The sequence below is a fragment of the Rhineura floridana genome, chromosome 1 (genome assembly GCF_030035675.1).
Source record: "Rhineura floridana isolate rRhiFlo1 chromosome 1, rRhiFlo1.hap2, whole genome shotgun sequence".
Taxonomy (NCBI): Eukaryota; Metazoa; Chordata; class Lepidosauria; order Squamata; family Rhineuridae; genus Rhineura; species Rhineura floridana.
In genome coordinates, this window is record NC_084480.1 from 15,700,980 (window position 1) to 15,725,176 (window position 24,197).

The 24,197-nt window shown below is 43.3% G+C and overlaps 1 protein-coding gene across 3 annotated transcripts in view; it reads right to left on the minus strand.

The window, feature by feature from the left end:
- The window catches only part of MYO5B (myosin VB), a 363,858-nt gene that overhangs the window by 11,122 nt on the left and 328,539 nt on the right, over positions 1-24,197 (minus strand). For 2 of the 3 annotated variants that reach the window (XM_061614367.1, XM_061614347.1), the window contains 6 exons: positions 20,097-20,336; positions 19,167-19,267; positions 8,725-8,923; positions 3,189-3,282; positions 707-850; positions 11-162 (listed from right to left, as the gene is read on the minus strand). In XM_061614367.1, coding sequence (XP_061470351.1) covers positions 11-162; positions 707-850; positions 3,189-3,282; positions 8,725-8,923; positions 19,167-19,267; positions 20,097-20,336 — 930 coding nt within the window. The remainder of the gene's footprint in view (positions 1-10; positions 163-706; positions 851-3,188; positions 3,283-8,724; positions 8,924-19,166; positions 19,268-20,096; positions 20,337-24,197) is intronic. The other variant, XM_061614358.1, reaches the window with a different exon arrangement.

Sequence of the window (24,197 nt, forward strand, 5' to 3'; positions counted from 1 at the left end):
AGGGTTTTACCTTTAATACTTTTTTAATGCCATTGATGGTAGAGGTAAGCAAGGAGTGCACTTTATGATCATCATTAATATAATCTGAGTGCCTGATGCACATGTAAAGGATGTAGGCAGGAAGACAGGGGACCGTGGCAGAGACCGTTTGGAGCTTCAGGTCTGTTAGCAGGAGAGAAAACCAAACAACCTTACTTGTTAGCAGTCCAGTTATACATTATACACACAGAACACAGTTGCCTGAATGATGACCAAACCACAGAATTACTAACATTATCTGATCTAACTTCTCCAATATATAATCTACACAAATAACTCTCCCCATCATTTATTTGTAAAAACCCAGTTCTGTATGCATTAGGTAAATGAAGTATCTATCACATTGAGAAGAAATGGACCCACATTATATTCACATATTTGGGAAAAACTGAATCGCTACATTTGTTGTAAATACAGGCATTTTATTTCATAAAGATTATCAGGAAACGTTGAACTCTGGTTATCATAGATGATGACCAGAAAAATAGACTAACAATCTGACTGTATGCACGATTGCTTAGATGCAAGTCCCACAGAGTTTAACAGGATACACTTCCAAGTTAAGTGTGCCTGTTGTTACTACCCTTCCCATTGAGGAATCACAGAAACGCCAGAATAAGAGTGTTATATAAGTAACAAGGACTGACAAGCAATGCAAGGGCATTACCTGTAATGAGATTTCTAATTAGTAGTGGCTCGTCTTCTTTGCAATATTCCAACATTCCTTGGAAATCTTTCTCCTTCCTTTGGACAGTGACCTGTCTGGTGAGCTCATGCCGCCGCTTTTCAGACTGTACGATAGCTTGATCTGCTGTGAAGAGAAAAAAGATCAACCGATTACTGAATGAAAATAAATTGCTAAATGCAATGCCACCAAGATATTTTTTATAGACAAGGCTAAAGAAGCAGCCTTGAAAAGCAACTAGTGTGTCAGCTGACTATTGGTTTGGCCCATTTCAAGTCGTGATCTTTGAGAGACGACTTGCGCAGATGTAAAATGGGAGATTTCTTACCTGTGATCAGGAGCAGGCCATGCAATTGCACACCTCCCTCTCATCTTCCTCAGCATGGATTCCACCGCCCACCTTAACTGGGGTTCGGTGTTGCAACGGCACCAAAGCTAACTGCTCTGGTACTCTGATGTCAGTGGTTGAATTCTCACAAAAAGCAGACGAAGTTGTAAGACTGTGATTGGGTTTATCTCTTCAGCCTATGTGTGGGGCTTCGCTCATGTGATTTAATGCTCCTCCATATGAAAGCTTTATCTGCACACAGAAAACTAGCACATAAGAGAAGCATGTCTCATCTCCCTAATTTCCTGTGCCTAGGTAAAAAAGTTTGTATGGAAAAGCATTCAATCAAATGAGCCTTCACCTGAGGTCTGGTACAGCTCAGAGCCAGGTTTGCCTCCCCATCTGTTTGTGAGAAAGAATCATAAGCTCTATAGGCACAAACAGTAACATGTTCTTTCACAATGACATCCTTTCTTGTTCACTCTTCTTCTCCTTGGGCAAAGGAACTCTCTCCAGAGACCTTCCTGTGCACACTGATGCAGAAGTAACCACCTCTGAACCAAGTGAGAATTATTTCTAAGTAAGCATATCTGCCAATAAAGATGGTTCTTGTGAGCGTTCATAATCACAAAAAGATTCATACTCCAGCACTGGAAAGACAAAAGTCAGATCAAGGATCTCGCTGCTTTTCCCATAATTTGCAGTTTCCTACCAATGGCAACAGGTCGTAGACACTTATTTGGATGCTAATATATATGACAAGCTGCTCTCCTTAAACACCGGGAAACTCGACTACACCCCCATTTGTCTTCTTGTATCAATTCCTTTTTCCTTACGAGCTGTAACCTGTTCCCCTTCTACCTTAACTCCTCTCCCTTGTTATGTTTGTACTGTTTAAAACAAAAACGCTCGATAAAAGTATAAATGAAAAAGTAACAAACACCTAGGACTGAGCTGTAAGAATGGCCAAGGAATCTAATGGACGACACTCCCCTCCCCATCCATCTTCACACACTGTGGCTTCACACGGTGTAATAGTACCATGAAGTGTGACGAGACCATCTGGCCACAACCATGACACGGTACATGCACCCCACCTCCCACTTTCAAAGCCTGGTCCAAGGAACTCAACATTAAGCTCTGAGTTCCTGGATCAGTCCCCAGGGAACAACGCAGGTGTAACCATTACACATAACAGCTATATTCAGAGGAAAAAGAGAACTCCAACCCTTGTCATGGTACAAGAAGATGGGCACCATGCTGATGCTTTATGAGAGTTATTATGGTTTAAAGTGGCTTACTGTAGAGGATAACCACTGGGGCACCCTGGTGAGCAGGGCAGTCATGACATTAAGACATAAGACAATGTGGTAAGTGCATGCAAACTACAGTGACAAGAACCATCTGTTCCAGCTGCCACAATACTGAATCCCCTCTTCACTCAGCTTAATTTCATTTAATGATCAGCTTTCAGAAACTGGTCCTGAGGATCAAAGCCTGCCGTAGCTAATTGTTCGGTCAAGCCACCAATATAAGAAGAATTACAGGGCTGCAGAGATGTCTTATTTCCACATTCCTTTCTGGTTGAGGCATTTCAACCGCTGCTGCAAATATACAGGGTTCCCTTAATAGTCACAATTTAGGCAATTAGTACAAGCCGGTGGAGCGTTTCCCCCTTGATACTGGCGGCACAAAACCCAAAAAGAAGGCAGGACTGAAATAATGGCCACAAGGAGGCACCAGCAGTCCTGTTTTTAAAGCATTCCAGCTTCTGTCCCTTTTGCACGCTCCAAGCTATTAAGACTACAGGATATTGCAGTGGGGCTGTGTGAGAGGAAAGATGAATGGGGAGATGAGTGAATGCACTTGCATAACTCTGTATCTTTGGGACTTCTACCCTGATCTACCAAATGGTTAACATGACTATGACCCTTAAGGCTCCTGACAGTTCCTTCCCCCTGTACACAGGTCACCTTATTCTTTCAATCAATATCTTGATTTATATCCTAAAGTTATATGAGCTGCTGCAGCCTCATAGTTTCTGGCTTGTGTTTAAAGATAACACAAGTTTTCCAGTTACACTGAACTCTTAGTTATGTGTTTTGTTGAATTCTCAGCATTTGAAACCAGACTTACCTTCGTAATCTTGGACTTTCTTCATGTAAATCTTGAGCTGCTTTTTCAGCTTCCTTTCATTCTTCTCTAGTTTTTCTAGCAGCTCTTTGAGATCCTGAAAGACAGGAATGACATCTGCATCAAGGTCAACCGCTTCACTTGGGTAACAAAGAGCATTGATCATAAAACACTCTGCTTCAACCCCGCAAAACAACACCTTTCCTGATTTGCTTTAAACAGCTCTGCTTGCCAGGAAGAGCATCCCCACTTTGAACAGGAAATCTGAAAACATACTAAAATGTAATAAAAGTTTCTATAGTAAGAAAAATTACACTGTGCTCATTAACCTCCAGCGGATTGGCATTGCCCTTTAGCCACAGAGGGTTTGAGGGCTTGCATGCTTTTTCCAGGGCTCGCAGTTTAAAGTTACGGACGGCAAGAAAACGGCTGGAAATTAGAAACAGTGGAAGGAACCATAACTACTCTGTTCAGGAGTGTGCAGGGAATCCTGCTTGTAGCTTGGCACACCCATATCAGAAGGGTGTCTTCTCATGTGTCAAAAGCCCTTCCCACATTATGTTTGGCCACAAGTTACTTTAAACCAGGAGGAGGGAACCTCTACGCCATGGGCCAGATTTGGCCTGGTACGGGTCCCACTTTGGCCCATGGGGCCATTTTCCCTAAACCATGCCCCCTTGTGACATGGTATGTAATGTTAGGTATGGGGAAGGTAGAGATGGGGCTGGAGCAGCTGTTTGACTGAGTTCCCCGTGGGGAACTTGACTGTGCAGCCAATCCCTGCAGAAAGCAAAGTGATGACTTTGTGACCAATCAGGAGAGTTCTCACAGTGGTTTTTGAGGCTTTCCCATGGTTTCGGCTCCCTGCTCATTGGTTTCCCATGGTCACATTGCAGGAAGTGATATCACAGGGGGTGGAAAATTCTAAAAAAACACTTGTAGTTTCAAGGATTTCCATGGAGGTGGCTCTCTCAATTAAATATTAAACCACAGTCAAATTAAACTATGGTTTCAGAGTGAACATGCAGCATGCTAGTGCACACTGCTAAAACCACAGGCGCTTTGCTCGTCCTCATTGCTGCTGGGAAACAAGACATGGTCTGGTATAGTTCAAATCCCTGCTCAGATTAGAAGTTTACTGGGCAGTTTTGGGCAAATCACAAGCTCTCAGCCCAACCTGCCTCACAGGGCCACAGCGAGGATAAAATGGGAGAAACCCATTCCTGTGCTGTACTGAATCTCTAGGAGGGAGAGAAATATATACAATAAATAAAATAAAAATGTCAGAACAGCCTAAGGAATTTTTCACCTCTTTCAGCTAAAAGAAGCTGTATTTTTCCCTTTTGAAGTACTAAAAAGAGAAAAAGGAATTCTCTTACTTTTTAAAAAGAGACCCTCATCACACAAGCAGCTTTTTCAAGTTATACATTGATTTCTCTTTCAAGTATCTATTTCAGCCTGTCCCAGACCAATCAATCATGCATTGTGAGCTTTTCATATACAGTGATAGTAAAGTGAGTAATTTGCCAAGTTGCTCAGGGCGAGCTGAATTATTTTAAGGAGACAGTTATCATGTTCTTCGTTTTCTTCCTGCTCAACTGACTATCTGATCTATCTGTAATATGCTCAAAAACTTGATTCTCTGTAGAAGATGGGGCAGTGTGAAAAAAAGCTGGCTTTCCTTGCACTTTGGGCTGCACTTTGGAGAAGGTTGGTTGCCTGCTTTGATGCTACTCAATGAAAATAATGCCCTGCAAGGAGAAAATGAGCATGTCAAGGAGAAACGCTGAGCCCAGCCTTCTGCCCGACACCCATCATTTTAAAGGTACAATAAAGTTAGTTTTGATTAAGGAGCATCCAGATAGGAAACTCTCCTGTGCATTCTAAAATGCTAGATTAGGAAACTTTTTACCACTTGATTCTGCTAAAGGTATAAACTGGCTCTGGAAGTGGAGGGATGGTTTGAATTTTAGCTCTGCCCTGCAACCCTCTGGCTATCCTGTGAGGGATCAGAGCCACGTCCCTCACAAGCTTTTATAAGGCCCAGTTTATACCTGCAGAAGAATCTAGTAGAAACTTTTCTAGGATTGTTACTACTTCAGGCTGCTGTTGAAAAGAGATGGTCTGTCAATGTCAGTCTCATTTTTCATTTCTTCTCATTCTTCCAGTCTTAAATTCAGTCCACTACATTTCCACATAACATGCCAGAGTGTTTTTTTTAAGTCCTCACAAAAATTTGCCAGGATTTACTGTACATTTCTCTTAAGATACCCATTTTTGTACACACTTTTGCCAAATATGAACATTTTTGCAAGTGAGTTCCCCTAATACCTAATGCATTTTTGTATGGCATTTTCATCAATATATTAATTTTTCCTAATATGCACCTTTTTGTACACACTTTTTGGTTTGAGAATTGTAATGCAAAATTTGGAAAAGTGTGAGTTCTGAAGAATAGCCATGTTTCAATTTGTGTATTTTGGAAAGTGCAAATTAGACAGGCTCACATTAAAAAGTGAACTGAACTAAATTTCTCCTCCAGCCCGACTGCTGAGTCACTGCATGGCTGAATGTTCACCCATGGAAAAAAAGTCCTTGTGTGCAGAATGTTAGTGTTCCAATGAACAGGATTCAGACTTCTTCATGGTATGCTATTTTTCTATGTGCAGGGTTGTTTTTCCCCCCCTGTTGAGGAATGCAAAACTTTTATCTCTAGCTTGCAATACTGCAATGCAGGAAACACTTCACCTCAGATCATGCTGACTGAATATAGTGAGCCTCATGATGAACACAAATGAAGATTATAGTGCACACTGCAAATTAAAAGTGCTATAGGAGATGATAAATAGTAGTTAAGGCCCAAAGGGTGCAGAGCAGACTGTCAGTGAAATTGGCTCCACTTACTCCTTCTGCTTGGCCAGGTTTCTAACGGCTAAGGTAATTTAAAATTTAAAATACAGCTGAATTTAAAACACCAATCTGTTTTGTGATTCAAATCCTACTCTTGACATATAGGTGATTCCCATTATCCCTGACCATTGGCCATGCTGATTTGAGCTGATGTAAATTATAGTCCAAAATATCTGGAAGGAACTAGGTTGGCAAAGGCTGCTCTACAGTGACTGGCCCAACTCTCCCAGGCTTCAGGCAGGAGTCTTTCCGAGTCCAACCTGTAGATAAAAGAGTTTGAACCTGGAACCTAAACTTTAGTGTAGACCAAGTGTAGATGTGGAGATTAGATGCAGCCCTCCATTTATGATAGGTTTCCAAGGTGGTCTTTTGTGCCAAAGCCCTTGCTCATCCCTTTGCAATTTGCAGTTTGGTTTATGTGCTGACAAATAACCAGGGGAGAGGTTGCAATGGCTTCTTGCTACATTAGATATGCAGCTATTTCTTTAAGTGCAGGATTTCTTTGTTTCTTTTAAAAAAAATACAAATTGCTCACATGGACCCTCAATCTGGACCAGAACCCTAGTGGGGTGGAGGTAGGAGTTCTTGAACCCTTTATTCCCTGATGTGGTTCCAATCCAGATTGAGCCTCCTGTGCCTGCAATTTTCTTTTCTCTTTTTTGCGGGGGGGGGGGCGGACTTTCCCATTCACTTCAATGAGAAATTTTTATCCCAATACAAATTGAAGGTGTAGGCCCCCCTATATGGACTGAGACCGTAACAGGTGGCAACCCACCTCTACACTAGGTTCCTGATCCAGGTAAGTTCCCCCACACTGCCAACATGTATAACCCCCCAAGCACCGTGCACTTAAAAGGCACAGCAACGAAACTAACACAACATGTAGTTTGACCCTCAGTTATACAGAACATCTACACAAGGGTAGTTTTATGTTTGGAAGTTTTGCACAGCACCCAGACTTTGGAGATGTATTACAGATAATAATTAAAACTGTGCCTGCAAAGAACACCTGTCCTGGCAAAAAAATGGCAGATGTCAGTTTGATAAATCTCGATCAGACCTTGTTGGAACTTCTGCCAACAGGCTGAGTAAGGAACAGAGCTCTATATGGCAGGCTCCATAAACCCTTGCTCCAAACACAAATAATTAAATTAAAAACAATCAAGGAATTAGTGGCTTATCTGTCAAGGCTACCTTCTTCCAATGATCACTTGTCAATTGGAGAGGAGAAATCACTCTTTCATGCCCTGCACCTATCCAGAGAAACAACCTAAGGTCACCAATTCCTGACTTTCAGTGGAAGTAATATACTGCAGCTAATAATTCACAATTTGCCACGTCAGTGCTTTTGCTGCAGATCCTGACATCTGCTTTTAAATGATTCTGACATATCTGTTTGAAAGTGATAAAGTTTTCCTAATAAGATGCCACCATGGAGTACAAGTGGAAGCAGCAGGTAACCCATACTCATAAGCTCTCTACTTTCTAGGGGCCCCATTCTACCAAATGCAACATCCTCAGGTGCATCACAGGGAAAAGGCCACAGCCCAGTGACAGAGCATATGTTTGCATGCAGAAGTCCCAGGTCCAGTCTCTGGCATCTCCAGTTACAAGGATCAGCTGATGGGAAATGTTTTATACCTGAAGTCCTGGACAGCTGCTGCCAGTAAAGAGTAGGCAATGTTAGGTCAGGGGTAGCTAGTATGGTACCCTCCAGATGGCTGCTGGACTGCCATTTCCATCATCCCTGGCAATTGGCTTTGCTGGCTGGGGTGATGGGAGTTGAAGTCCAACAATATCTGGAGGACACCACATTGGCAACTATATGCTAGGCTATATGGACCAGTGGTTTGGCTCAGCATCTCTGTTTCTCTCTCCTGCTATAATATATATAGGAAGATGTGAAGGATACATTCTTCACCCAATATTGACCATGGATCGGTGCCGGCTGCCACACGTCTTAGTTCTCCCCAACATCTCCCTGAAACCTCTGTAAAGCACCAGTAAATTATAAGGAGCTGCGTTAGGTCAACAGTTCATATTGCCCAATGCTACTCATTCCTGGCTAGGTGGCTCATGAAAATCTCAAACAGCAATCCTTTGCAGCCCTGCTACCTTGGGATGGGTTTAGACACGTGGCAGGCGCAGTGTGGCTGCTCTGAATCCAACCGCATTTGTTGGCTGCTCCATGTGGAAAGCGGAAATGTTCTACCTTCTCATCACTAGAGGACCCCCAATCTTCACCTTTTCACACAAAATGGTATGCGCTAGCATAGTAGAAATGAGAAGATCCACGTACTGAGCTGCCGCTCACAGCCAGCTCCCCAGACATGGAGCAGTTCCTAGGCAATATGAAATGGAGAGAGGGCTGTTGCACTCGTGTCTGCCTTGCAGGCTTCTCATGGGCATCTGATTGACCACTGTGAGAAGAGGATGCTGGACTAGATGGGCCTTTGGACTGATCCAGCAGGAATAAAACCCACCCTGGGAGTTAACTAAAAGGAGAGAGGCTCAGACGATGGCAGTTTCAGACATTACAAGAGAGGGGAACTCAGATGGCAGGGATGTGCAAAGTTATTGCAGCAATCTACAGCACAAAGGCCCAGGGATTCTGTCAGTTTATCCATACCAGGTTTTCATTGGTCAGCCGTGTGATTTCTTGCTGTATTCCAAACTCCACTTGGGCTTCTGGAGACAGCTGCAGCGTCTGGAAGAAGGCTTCCTGCTGTTTCTCCATCTCTTCCTTCAAAGCCTCCATTTGGTTCTTCAGAGTTTCTACTTCCTCTTCATGCTCTCTCCGCTGGTCCTGGAGCTGAGCCTCAAGGAGCCTGAGGGGAGGCAAAGTGAGGAAGACAGAGAGAAAGCAAAATCACTCGACCCCTCAAAACCAAGAGCCCCAGGAAGCTCCGAAACTGCACAACAACTGGACAAGGGGGCAGATGCCATGATTATGGGCAGGACGTAGGTTCTCAGAGAGGGAGATGGGCTCCTCCAAGAGTTGTGGGTAATCACTAGGTGGCAACAATGCACTGCTCTGGAGCGTCTCTCCAGGAAGTGTGGCAAGAGGGAAGCAGCCAGCCACACTTCCTGGAGCGCCTCCAGAGTTGAAGCCCTTCTAGGAAGTGTAAGCAGAGGGAACTGGTGTAGAGGGGCTCCCGCTGTGGTGAATGGTCCAAGTCCCTTCCTTTTAAAGGTCCCCACTCATTCCCCTCCCTGGTGGAGAACAGAATGATGTTCTGGCCAGAATGGTGGGGACCCCAGAGGGTAGTTGGCCTGTCGGGTATGCTTTAACTTGGATTCCTGCATGGAGCAGAGGGCTGGATGGCCTTATAGCCCCTTCCAATTCTACTGTTCTATGATTCTATGACCTGGGACCCCCTCAAACCTGACAGTGTCTCTGTCTATATCAGACAGATAATGTATCCTTCATTTTGTAGAAATGGTTAGCCATCATTCATCATTCTTGGCGGCACAGACTGATCCCTGGGGGAATGCCCAAAGGAGATGATGAGTGTCCGGTTAGGATAAATAATCCTTAAGAAATGATGGTGACAATGTTTATGATTGTCAATAGCAGCAGGATATAACTAGGCAATGAAAGTGCCAGGGACACAACAGTCAATCAAAGAGGCCAAAATGCATGCACCAGAGACATTTGGAGATACTGTCCATAGGTGTTTATATGCTAATGGAAGATGCCTCCAAGCCAAGATAGGTGAGAGTTGGAATGCTTAGTTTTAAAGGGCAGCATAGATATAGCGGCCACAATGGAAACCTGGCAGAATGCAGAGAACTAGTGGGACAGAGTTATCACTGGATACAAATCCTACAGGAAAAACAAGAAAGGGCTTTCTGGAGGTGAAGTTGCTCTGTGTGTCAAAGCAGACACAGAGTTCAAGGTGATTAAAACAAAAAGGGATTGTGAAGAGCTCGAAAACGATCTCTCCAAACTGGGCGAATGGACAGTAAAATGGCAAATGCAACTCAATGTAAATAAGTGTAAAGTGATGCACACTGGGACACAAAACCTAGATTTCACATACACACTAATTGGATCTGAACTGGCAGTGACTAGGGATGGCTGGATCTGTCAACGTCAGTTCTCTCAGTTTCTTATTTTTCCAATCTTAAACGCAGTTCTCATTTCTGCAGCAATTTGCGGACTTTGTTTCTAAATCCTCAAGAAAGTTCATCAGCATTTTAGTGTGACTTTCCCCTAATAAACACATTTGTGTATGCAGTTTTGACCACCATTTTTATATGTTATTTTTGCTAATCGTTATGAACACTTTCCCCTACTATATGCATTTTTGTAAACATTGCTGGTCGGAGAATTGCACTGCAAAATTTGGAGAATGGTGAATTTCGAAGTATGGCTTCATTGTTTCAGTTCTTGCATTGTTTCAGAAAGTGTGAATTAGGCAGGTTCACCTCTACATGTGAACTGAACCAAATTTCTCCCCTATCCCTAGCGATGAGTGACCAGGAACGAGACCTTGGGGTCATAGTGGATAGCCTGATAAAGATGTTGACCCAGCACATGGAAGCTGTGAAAAAGTCAAATGCCATGCTGGGGATCATTAGGAAAGGTTTTGAAACTGAAGCTGCCAATATCATAAGGCCGTTACACATATCCATGGTGCGACCACACTTGGAATACTGTGTACTGTTTTGGTCGCCTCACCGCAAAAAAGATATTGTAGAGCTGGAAAGTGTAAGCAAGATGATCAAGGGGAAAGAGTAACTCCCCCATTAGGAAAGGTTTCAACATCTACGGCTTTTTCGTTAAGAAACAAAACCCTGAGTTGGGGGGGGGGGGAGACATGATCAGAAGTGTGTAAAATTAAACACAGTGTGGAAAAAGAGGATAGAAATAAGTTTTTCTCCCTCTTGCACAATGTTGCAATGATGCCGAGTGGTAGGAAATTCAGGACAGACAAAAGTAAGCACTTCTTCACATAGCACCTGGTTAAACTGTGAGATTCACTCCCACAAAATGCAGTCATGACCACCAGCTTCCTGGAGGATAAGGCTATCAATAGTTCCTAGGCAAGATGGCTTTGTTCTGTCTCCAATACCAGAGGCGGTATACCTCTGTGAATACAAGTTGCTGGGAACTGCAGGAGGGGAGAGTGTTCTGGCAATCAGGTCCTGCTTGCAGGCTTCCCACAGGTATCTGGCTGGCCACTGCAGGAACCAGATGTGGTTGTTCTACAGTAGATGGGCCACCAGCCTAATCCAACAAGGCTCTTGTTGTGTTTTTATGGTTGTTGCCCTACTGCTCTCATCAGAGATTAAGTTCTTATTAAAAAAACAAACACCCTGCTCTTGTCAGAAGCCTGCTTTGAGGAGGGTGGGGCTAGTACCACAATCCCCATCCTTTAAACCAGTGAAGAGGGGTAACTATCACTGACTCCCGTCTCCTCGCACAGTTGCTGCTGACGGCGCCTTTACTTGGAACGAGAGGAGAGGGCTTTTTGTGAAGCAAAAAGAAGCAAGGCTGCAAGGAAAGGCTGTTTTCCCCCTTCCTTCCTGGCAGCCAGCCTGCCTCCTTGGGGGGAGGGGGTCACAAAATTTTTGAGCTTATAAAGGGGGTCCCATACTCATAAAGGCTGGGAACCATTGCTTTGAACAATTATGCCTACAGGTTGTGCTGCCATGGATGTTTCTTTCTCTACATCTCTTTTGGGCTGCTGGGATAACAAGGCAGCAAGCCTCAAGGGGCCTTTCGGGGCCCAAGGGTTTCTTGCTGCCAATTCCTGCCATATTGATTCCTGAGATCAACAAATACATTCTAAACTTGGATACATGTTAACTTGGTCCTCCTGCTGTCTCCCGCCCCCCGGAATTATTGTTTTGAACTGGTCTCTTATTCAGAAGATGAGAAAGAAGTTGTTTTTGAGTTCGTAAATGAGGGTCAAAAACCCACTTACCATTTTGAAAATCTAAGTTTATCTTTATGGACCCTTTTGTATCCTGCTGAAACCCTGTATGCAAGAAAGTTTCAAATGCCTACATTATTTTTTTTAAAAAAAATTATTTTAAAATGAGGCAACTTGAATACTGGAAGTTAAAAGGTTGGAGGAAAACCCACAGAGATTGCGCCAAAGGGAACTTAAAACCATGGTATTCAATAGCAAAGTGAAGTGGTGACGGTGGGGGGGAGGAGGTTTTAAATCACAAAAAGAACCCTCTTCTAAACGAATGCACACTGTGTAGTTCTTCAGAAACGATAAATTAAGGAACAAGCTGCACTTTCCATAAGAGGGCCTGCGTGAAACAGCTCTTTGCATTTCTGACTCTTTTTTCCACCCACTCCAACACAAAGTGTGATTCATTCCTGGGGAAAAAAGGTTACAGCCCTTCTGCATGTGCCTGCGCTGTTGGGTGTGCTGATAAGCTTAACGTTTGGCAAACTAAATTGATTCTTAAAGGTACCAATTAGAGTCTGCTAAATTGAAATCTCTCCCCCTTAATCCTTTTTTCCCCAAATGCTTTTCCAAGAGACTCTAAGAACAGAGCTGCAAGGATTCATCAGTGTGTTGTGGTGTCCTGCTCTGCACATACATTCAGCACAGTGAGGTGGCAGAATCCAGTAACAGGTAAAGGTGTCCCTGCACTTATAGTGCGAGTCGTTTCTGACTCTTAGGGTGATGTCTTACGACGTTTACTAGGCAGACCGTATATATGGGGTGGGATTGCCAGTTCCGTCCCCGGCCTTTCTTTACCCCCCAGCATATGCCGGGTACTCATTTTACCGACCACGGATGGATGGAAGGCTGAGTGGACCTCGATCCCTTTTACCGGAGATTCAACTTCCTCCTTCCGTTGGAATCGAACTCCAGCCGTGAGCAGAGCTTCAGCTGTGTTACCACCGCTTACCACTCTGAGCCACGGAGGGTCGCTTGACTGCACAGCTATGTAGACCTTGAATAAATGACTCACATTCCAGGTCAGCATGATGACAGCAGGGTAGAAATGTAGGGCCTCTTCTCACAAATGCCCAGTTAAAAATGTGCAGTGTGTCTGGTCTGTTCCTGGATGGGAACAACGCTCTAGGGTAGGGATGAAGAACCTACAACCCTGCGGGCTAAATTCGACCCAGCAGACCTCTCCATTTGGCCCGCAAGACCATTTCCCTGAAACTACACCCACCTACTCCATGTCTGACATCAAAGCAAAGCAGGACTGAACTCCTGCCTGTCCTGTCCACTGGGTGGGGGAGGTAAAGTTCTGACACACTGAGCCAAAAAGATTCCCCGCCCCTTAGGCTGGTCTGTGACCGAAATAAATTTATTCATTCATTCCCCGCCCCTGCTCTAGGGTATTGTGGGAAATTGAAATGGCAGCTCCTAGTCACCTGGTAGCTTATCTTAATGTTGCAGTTTTCTGCTTCTGCCAAGAAAGTCCACCAGGGCCCACTGAGATAAGAAAAGGTCCCCCGGAGGCACTTTACCAAAGTGCCCCTCAAATCTGGAGCCAGCCCTGGAAGGTGACCAACTTCTCTCTAGAAAACTCATCACTAACTTAGCCAGCCAGCTTGCCATCTAATCTAGGGGCTGCCAACATGGTGTCCATGGATGCCAGTGTGCCTGCCGGCACTTGTTGGGGAGTCATGATTACCATTAATCAGCCCAGCTTCCCTCCCTCCCTCCCTCTCTCTCTATATCTGATCACCACCCACGTGGCAAGGCTGGATCTGGGATCACAACTGCCTCAAAGGAATCCAATTTTGGATCTTTGCACATCATACCCATTTCAGCTTCCAAGCGAAAGTGAGGGGGAAGGAGAAACACTGGAAAGAGACAGCAGGAAAAAGGTCCAAAGGAGAGGAAAAACATGCAAAAGCATTTGACCTGGCAACTTGTTTTAGACCCTGATAGGCCAAGCCGAGTTCTCCATCTTCATTCAGATACCCCCAGTCCTCAGTCTTGCTAGAAAGAAAGGGCAGAGGAAAGGGAAACAAAAAGTGGACAGAAAGAGAAAGATAAAAGAAGAGTCAGCTACAAGAGATGGGAAGGAGAAGGAGACCTTCACTGCATCCAGGCCGACAGGCACACAAGCCCTGTGCTCAGGTTATAATCCACATGCTGCGGTGGGGAGGGCGGGAAGAAGAATCGCAGTCACACCTGCTGCCCCTGCACCCTCACAGTGTCTGCCAATGACAACTTCTGCACAGGTGCCCACACACGTAGACAAGTCCCTGTGCAGATATTATCATTAATGAGTAGACAACAGGTGCCATCATGCCCCCCCCCTTGCCCCTTCTCCTCCATGGACTGATTATGATGTCGGCACAGAATTGAAGTCTTTAAAGGAAAAGGAATTACCACACTGAGGTGATAATACTGTGAACCATCTGTCCTGGATATTAGATCTCTGACAGTTGTGTTAAGAACAGTCTTCTGGCTTCTTATCCCCAAATCCCACCCAAGATGTTCATTCTCTCTCTCTCTCTCTCTCTCTCTCTCTCTCTCTCTCTCTCTCACACACACACACACACACACACACACACACACACTCAACTCTCTCTCTCTCCTCCAAATGGGGGTTCATTTGTCATACTGACACTTTGGAGACTGCACCTGCCGTCATGGCAAACCTGAGTCATATTTCACATAAAGAGGTCTGCAGAGAAGATGTTTGGAGTTGCTAAACCAATGCTTATCCAGATGCTTCTTTGGCAAACCTTGATAATAATGAGAAGAGAGCAAATGACTGTCTTTGAAATTTTATAGCTTGAAGAGGAATCCACAAAGAGCCCCTTTTTAGTTTTTGAAAACTGCCCAGCTTGCTTGGGTGTAACACTTGCAGTCAAATTTTCTTATTCCAGCTGTTTGGATTAACCAAGCCACCCAAACAACTATGGTCCTTTGGTACAGCATCATCCACGCATGTCTGATGAGTAACAGAGCACTGCACATTACTGTAGGGTGTCTTGCACATTCTCAAACACCCAAACATCCAGCTACTACAAAGGAAAGGAGCAATTAATTGTAGAGTAGTCTTGGTGCCACATTAGGGACATGAGGACAGGCGCATTCCTTCACTCTGTGAGCGAGATAGGTTGCCTCACTGCCCTGAAATAATGCAGTCGAGATACTCAAAAGCAATTTCTTGATATTGACAACATCTCCATCATATTTTATACTGTTACCACCCATCTCTTCTGACTGTCACTGCTACAGGTCAAATCAGGAACAGAATTAAAAGGAAGCCTCCCCCAAGCAGTGGCAATGGTAGCTGCAGAGACAATTGTGGGCAAAATACGTAATGGGAGAGGTACAAACTACTGAAGAGTTAGAGCTATTGTCACCTATTTTGTTACCCAGTTGCTGGGCCAGCCACTGAAGATCCATTTGGGCTATCAGTGTAAGAACTGGAAGAGTCCCTGTGTTGATTGTGCAGGTATCAGATGTCATTTGCAACAGCTTTCCCTAAATTTCCTGGATTATTCTGGAATGAAGCTAATTCAGGGATGTGCCATTAGCCTTGAGTAAAAAGTCTTGTAAATGACAAGCCTTAAACTTTTATAACTCCTGAACCTAAATTTACAAATGGAAAGCAGTTAAAACTTATACCCATCAATTAAGCAAACCCCTGCGGAGACATCTTTCTTAAATCTGTGCTTTTAAATTGATATTGTCCTGCTGTTTATGAACTGACCTGACACAGAGACACATTCACATATATCTATGATGAAGAGGAAACATTTACACATTGTTGGACTGAAGGAGTAAAAAGTCTACCGCAGTGCTGTATGCAAAATGCAAAATTATTTTGGGGCAGGGGTAGCAAATGTGGTGCCCCCCTAGCTGCTGTTAAGATTTCCAACTCCCATCATCCCCAGCCAGCATGGCCAAAAGTCAGGGATGATGGGAGTTGTAGTCCAACAACATCTGGAAGGGCACCAGGTTGGCTATGCATTTTTATGCTCCCAGGCATTTTAATCTTTTAATCTTCTTAACCTTTCTAATCTTTTAATCTGTATTTTCTTTAATTTGTGCTGTATTTCATTTTTATTGTGTTTTTTGTTGTTTGTTTGTATATGTTTTTGTGGTTTTTATTATGATATATTGTATTTTACTTTGTTTGTTCACCGCCCCGAGAGCTACTTTTGCTAAGGGCGGTATATAAATCGAAATAATAAATAAATAAATAAATTTACAGGGGACCAAGTCTGCTCTACAACAGACCACAAGCTTTTCAAATACATCAGTAACGAGAGTTCAGCCAGTTAATTGGACTGGCTGTCTCTCTGCAGTCCAATGACTGCCAAATGGTCCTGTACCCAAGAAAGTTGGGCAATTGTCAGGGGCCCTAGAGCTGAAAAGGGGGGCTCTATGCATCCCACTCTCAGTTATAACTTCCAAAAGTGTGGTTTGCTACCCATCGCTAGAGTCAGAACTGGTGAAGAAGCACCTGGTGGACACCCAGCAACAGTCAAGAACATCTCTATACATCTCTCTTTCTCTCTCTGCAAAACTGGACTCAGGTAGTTATCACATCAGGTGGTGGTCCCCCCAATATTAAGTACCCTCATATTCATTGTGGTTCATTGTCTACTGCTGGAGGGTGTAAAATGGTGAGCCATTAATTCCTTTTTTTGGTTGGTCCCCAAAAACAAATTCAAGTCAACCAAATTTTCCACTGTGCAGTAAAGGAGTAAAGGGAGGGGGGAAGAGAATCATTACAGTTCACAAAAGCAAAGGACTAGGACAGTGCTAAACACATTTTGTTTTTGTTTTGCTTCCTAATTAAGCCCATCAACAGCTGTTGGTCTATCTCCCTATATCCTGCACAAAGGTCACCCAGTGGGCTTTGTGGCTGGGTAAGGATTTGAACCCTGCTCTCCCAGATGCTATTACGACACTCTAACTACTACACTGGCTCTTTTTGATGGCCCCTTTGGTAAGAGATTTCAACACTATCCAAGACAAAACTACAGACCCAGCTGATAGCTTAGTTAGTTGAAAACTGAAGGCTGATGGGATCTGTGAAGTACTATGAATGTGGAGCTAACTAATTATAGTCAAATAAATGAAGATTTAGCTTGCTTGCAGTAATCTTATGAATGTTCCAGTTTATCTATCCAGTCTTTTCCCCCTCCCCCTCTATTCTGTGTGTGTTTTATGGATTAATAGATGAGAGGATATTCATGAAAGTGATGTGAATCTCTCTCGTTATTGTAGAAGTAAGACACAAATTCAGGGTATTAGCTCACACTGCAGGAAACCTGTAATCAAAGAGGAATCGTGGCTGAGAGTTAAGATACAAATTTAGCAGTTAATGTGGGTGATGGGATGCCAAGAACACAAGGATGTGTATATATATTAGCTCATTTCACTGTGATAAAGCTGGCGGTTTGTTTTTCTTTAATGCTTTTTTCAGCCTCAGGGGAAACAGGTTAGCAGCACTTCTATTAAATGTCTTTCCCCAGCATGGTCTATGAATTATTACTTTCATGTAAGTAACTCTTATAAGTCCCCTCCACCGCTACAACAGCTATATTCCAGGCTATGGTCTGAAGGCACATGAGGCCAGCTCCCTGCTGAAGCTAAGCAGCGTCAGGTGTGGTCAGTGGCTGGATGAGAGACTGCCTGGGAACCATATGTAAGCCGCCTTGGGTTTCATGAAAAAAGAAAGACAGGGTATAAACAAAATAAATAATAATATTTCACTGTGACTTTGATAACAGGGATGTTCCAAAACTCCTGCAACATTGTGGACTGAGCCAGTGAGTCCAAGTCTTGTGCCAGGAAATCCAATATTCCAATATTGGATTAAATAACTTTTATTTTTAAACAATCTCAGTGTTGATATAACTGGTGTTGGGGAAGGGCCATTGCTCAGTGGCAGAGCCTCTGCTTTTCATGCAGAAGGCCCCAGACTCAGTCCTGGGAATCTCTAGGCAGGGCTATGAGAGAACCCCTGCCTGAAACCCTGGGGAGTCGCTGTAGTCAGCATGGACAGTACTGAGCTAGATGGACCAACTGTCTGGGTCAGTATAAAGCAGCTTTTATGTTGTCTTGTGGCGTTTTAACTGTTTAAGTCGTCCTGGGTAATGTGTATGCATTAAAAGAGTGGGATATACATTTTCCAAAACAGGAAAGTAATAAGAGACCACAGGAGTGGCTTTTTTTAAAGTATAGGTGGGCAATAAGTTTGGAGGTAAGAAAACAGTAGCGAGTGCAAGGGGATCAAGATGTAAGGAACACCTTCCTGCTTGCAACAAAGGTCCCCTCACCATAGCTCAGTCTTGTTCACCAACCTGACAGGTAGAAGAAGCAGACTGAGTAGTCCAATGCCACAACCTGACATACAATGGGATTAACTTGTTATACATCTAATTTGCAACTGAACTCTCACCACTGCAAAGTTGGCGAAAGAGGGCATAAGCAGCCTTCCTCAACCTTGGGTCCTCAGATGTTTTTAGGGCTACAATACCCATCATCCCCAGTCAGCAAGGCCAATGGTCAGGGGCAATGGGGGCTGCAGGCCAACACCATCTGGGAATCCAAGGTTCAGCTAAAGGGCGACACCATTTTGTCAAGCCTTTAGTGCAAGCTGCATGTGTGTAAGAAGGATCACACAACTGCTTCACCACATGCCTAACTCTGTAATTTCTTTCAGCCTAGTTCTCAACACAACTCACTTGACCATGCAAATTAACCCCAAATCTTCAACAGTTAAAGTCAAGTTTATAGAACTTTTCTCCACAACCTTTCTAGGAGCTACATAAAATAAAAACAAAAAAATCCCCTCTTCTTGTTTTGAAGCCTTTGCCAGACACTGCTGAAATGTTATTCTCCATGACCCATAAGGTATAGAAATATATTTTAGAGAAAAGGAACCCAATATTGTGCTTGTGTGAAAAGCAAACAAACAAGAATACACATAGAATATAACATGATGCTTTTGTGAGAGGAAGCAGTCAATACTTCTTTACAATCACTCCCGTTGCTGGCTCCTGCATCTAATGATGCTCCCCTAAATTACTTAGAAACGAGCACAGGGTCCAGATTCCAGCTCACGTGGCTATTAATAATAGACAAACAAAGACAGGCTTACCGGTTTGTCTGACATACTCCATGATAGGCCTCTATTGCATCTTCTGGATCCACATGCTTGTCACTATTGGGCCAGCTGGTTTGCATGTTGATGTGTGACTCCTAAAAAAACAAAAAGTCTACAATGAAATGCTTTGCCCCATTAAATAATATCCCCCCCAACAACACTATAGTAATTCTACACTAATCATACACGCAGAACTTTTGACTTGCAAAGGGATTTACAGTCATGATTACATTTGCCACAAGATAAATTCAATGTCTGAAAACAGCCAAAAAAGGGAACAGGAAGGCCCCAGTGGGATGTGGCTTAAAGAGAAGAGGAAAGATTGATATATGAAGCTATATCAATTTTAGTCTGGTGTAACACTTGTGGCTTCCCCCAAAGAATCCTAGGAATTGTAGTGTAGTGAAAACACAAAGAATTCTCTGTTAGAGATTCTTCCAACTCACCTCATGGAACTACTGTTCCCTGGATTTTCTGGAAAAAGGAATTACTATTAAATTCAAAGTCTGTGGGTGAAGATTTGTTCTGAGAGAGCAAAATGCAGAGATAGTCTTGCTATCAATATAGTAGCATATGATGAATGAAAATTGGCAGTAGAGCCATGCTAGTACTTAGAAATCAAAACTGAAATGGGAAAACTCATATTTCACAAAATAAATCAGAGCAAGGTGGCGGGAATATGTCCCTTGCAACAGCCCAGGCTCTTCTTCTGAGCAATTTGTCTCTGATGTCAGTTCAATCAACGTGGCACAACTTTGAACATTTTTGGTTCAAAACAATCTTCCTGATCATTTTTGATTGTGGACTTGCCGAACACCATAGTGCTCAACCATAAAGATATAGCAATAGTTGGCAGCATAGTGAAATGGACACACATGCACACAACACAACAAAATGAAGGATTTTTCTTTTCTTTGCCATTACCATATTTCTGCCTGAATCTTTTTGCTGGGCTGCCTTTATAATCTGGGTCCTTAGAATAAGCACCTCTTCCTTCCGCACTTCCAGCTCTTCGTTAGCAGACTTGAGCTGATTCAGGAGGAGGCTGTAACTGTCGTGAACATCGTTGGAAGAGTTGTTCTGAGCCACCCGATCCACTATAGCCTTCCTCAGCTCGTTAAGGTCATTTTTCAGTTTCTTGTTCTCAGATTCTAACTCTTGCCTCTGTTAAAAATGATATTTGAAAAGTGATCCCTGCTCAATACATTTCTATAACTGCTGTTTAGTTTTGTCTTTCTTGAAGTTCCTTTGGAGCAACTCAAATTAACAAAAAAGCACAACTGAATGATCAGCTAGATGCAGAGAGCTGGACTATGAACCTATGCAACTGTATGCACTTTTAGAAAAAGCACTAACTTTTGAACTACAAGCAGGGCTGGTCCTACCATTAGGCAGACTGAGGCAGCTGCTTCAGGCAGCAGATTTGGGGTGTCATAAAAGGGCAGCCAATTGTTATTTGTTTCACTTGTGGCTACTGTATTTTTCTGCCCTGGAGGAGGAGAGGTGCTTGTGGGATTTTGTGCCCCAAGTGTCAAAATAAGTTGGCTGGCCTTATGTGCACCATGTTGTGCACCTTGACTTGAGGAGAGGAGAGGGTGTCATTGGCTGATTGGCCTCAGGCAGCAAAATGTCTTGGACCAGCCCTGGCTACTTGCCGTTTTTCAGATTGGCCCAGCCTATACAAACAAGCTGTTGGGAACTTGCAAATAATTTCAAATGCAAGGGACAGACAAGTCACCTCCATTGGAATGGAGAAACAAAGTTAGAGAGAATAGAGGGGCAGTCTCCCCTCTATGTTGAATACTACACATGTTTAAGTTTCATGAGTACAGATATCTGGAGATGGTTTTGGGGTTGTTGGATTTTTTTGCAATTTAATCCTGAATATAGCCCCAAAAGAGGACTTATAAGTTTTGTACTGAAATTTGCCTCCCTCACTATCTCTTAATATGGGCTCCTGCCAGAAGGAAGGGCGGTATAGAAATCAAATAACAAATAAATAATAAATATAGGTGTTCCTAAGGTACTGTGGTCTTGCAGGGGGGAGAAGTTCCCCTAAGTGGGGTCCATGGCTGCATGAGAGTTGAAGAAGGGTAGGTCAAAATACAGAATCAGCACAAATCTGACTTTCACATAGGAACGTAAGACAAGCCGTGATGTATCAGACCATCTCTGGTCTACCATCCTGTTTCCTATAGTGGCCAACCAAATACCTATGGGAAACCGACAGGTAGGACAAGAGGACAATAACCTTCTGGTATTCTGGAGGATCCTGGTGGTATATAGGTTTTTACTCCCTCCCATGTTGAGACCACCCATTTAAATCTACAGCATACCGAAATGTGATCTTGAAAAGGCAGGCAATGCCTTATATGACATGGCATGGCAAGTGAAACTAGAGCTAGGACTAGGCCTCAAACACAAGAAAAGTCTGCACTTAGTGAGTCAGTTTGTTAGGGCTATTGTATGGTCACCTTTAGATAATAAAAAAAGTTTCTGTTAACCTACTACTGGCATCCATTAAATATCCAGTGCCCTCCTTTTTGTGTGTGTGTAAAGGAATTCATATTCTTATCTTACTTCTTCACTTTTAAGAAGTTTAATTTTTTTTTTTAAAAAAGTGTTATTAATCTTAAGTTTCAAGGATAAACTAAACACTGCACCTAAGTTACTACTGTAAACCGCCCAGAGAGCTTTGGCTATGGGGCGGTATATAAATACAATAAATAAATAAATAAGTGAAAAAGGGAAGGTAGTCTAGTGCTCTTATTTCTATCATACTTGAAGGATTTTGTTTAAAAAAATCAGCATCCAGAGGGAAGAACTGTTTATTGATCATGGTGTCTTGGGGCACGTGAGATTCGAGAGTGCTAAAAATCTAAAGGAAAGGTTATAATTAGCTTTATGACTATTTGGTTTTACTTCACACCTTGTTAGCAACAATAAAGGACCTCAAGATTACTCTAAGTATGCCACGCAGTATGTTTTTACTTTGGTGGCCTGCAGATTTCTGCACAAATTCCACAGAAGAATTTGGCTTCCTGAATACCTCGATTTCATTTTTTTAAAAGCTTCTAGTTCTCATAATCATGGAGATTTATTTGAAAATGGATGGGCTTCATAGCATCTGAAAAAGAATCAAGTATTCAGAAGCTAAGAAACTTCTTTTTTCTCTATCTCTTCTGGGTGCCCGAAAAAAATTGTTGCAGTTGATGCACATTAAAGATTTATCTTCAAGTTCCAAACAGCTCACACATTAATCATGAGCCTAATATATCAAAAGAGCTCTGAGATACAACAGTTTCTTTTAAAACCTGTTACTGGTGCAAAAGAAAAGAAAAAAAGAAAAAAAGAAAGAACAAATTCTATGCATGTCACTATCTGTGGAGGATTTTGCACAACACCAGGAAAATTAGAAGGAGACAACTTAATAAACGGCAGTACATTGCCTGAGGGAGGTGGTGGAGAGGGAGGGAAAGGCTACTGTATATATATGTTGATGCCCAACATCAGCCTTGTGGGTGTGCAGCACAAGTGGAGCTCAAGCTTCTTCTTCCCACCTCCAGCCTTGGGCTGAGACAAGAAAGTTTCAAATGCTCTCCAGCAGGATCTCGACGGTTCACCTCTCAGTCAGTCAGTCACTTCAAGTGCTGCCCAAATATGCACCACACAAAGAGCACCCAGAAAATGGTTGGCCTACAGAAAATGCAGCGCTCACTTATACGGTGTGCTTCACACTGATGAATAAGAGAGGCAAGGCTGTGCTTTTCACACACATCAGATGGAGGTGGTAAAAGTCTTCCTGAACTGTACCACTTCAGCCAACAGGTAGAGAAACAACATGACTGAAAACTCCTAAAAGCCCTAACCCACTGGACTGTATGTCCCAGGCTATGGTCTGAAGGCACATGATGCTATCACCTTGCTGAAGCTAAGCAGGTCTGGCTCTGGACAGTACCTGGATGGGAGACTATCTGGGAACCAGATGTATGCCACCTTGGGTTTCTACAATGAAAGGCAGGATATAAATGGATGAAAAGAAGTGTATGTCTGTCTGTCTGTCTGTGTGTGTGTGTGTGTGTGTGTGAGAGAGAGAGAGAGAGAGAGGGAGAGAGAGAGAGAGAGAGAGGGAGAATCGTCAAGCATGCAACTTCCCACCTGCAGTATAAAGCAGTCCAGTCCAGGAGCAATTTATTACATAAGAATGTAAAAACTATTCCATCAGAATTGGACCACAAGGTCAATCTAGTTTAGTTTTCTGTGTCCGACAGTGACCAATCTGATGCGTCCACAAAGCAACAGCCCTCTCCAGTTCTTGGTATTCAGTGGCATACTGCTTCTAAACCTGAGGTTTCATCCAGTCAAGGGTGGGGAACCCATAGCCCTCCAGATGTTGCTGGATTCCAACTCCCACAATCTCCAACCATTGGCCATGCTGGCTTGGGCTGATGGGAGTTGGAATCCAACAACATCTGGAGGGTCACGGCCTGGATCACTACCTCTGGACTAAGCTAGCATAGCTAATAGCCATTGAAATTGAAAATTGACTGCCTTCAAGTCGATCCCAACTTATGACGACCCTATAAATAGGGTTTTCATGGTAAGCGGTATTCAGAGGGAGTTTACCATTGCCTCCCTCTGAGGCTGACAGGCAGTGACTGGCCCAAGGTCACTCAGTGAGCTTCATGGCTGTGTGGGGATTCGAACCCTGGTCTCCCAGGTCGTAGTCCAGCACCTTAACTCTAGTACCCTTTCAAAGTCATCTACACTGATGGCCATCACTACATCTCATGGCAGTGAATTTCATAAATTAAATAACTCCATAAATTAAATTGGGCATTGTGTGCATAATGAAGCCCCTGAAAATGTCCTACATCTATAAAACACATCAAATAAAATACCATAAAAATAGAAACAAATTAGATTTTAAAACAGCATGAAAATACATTGGAATCACTAAAGCCAATTCAAGCAACAGAGGTCTTCCTAAAAAGGGGGTTCTTGTCTCATAGAAGTATGGAGGGA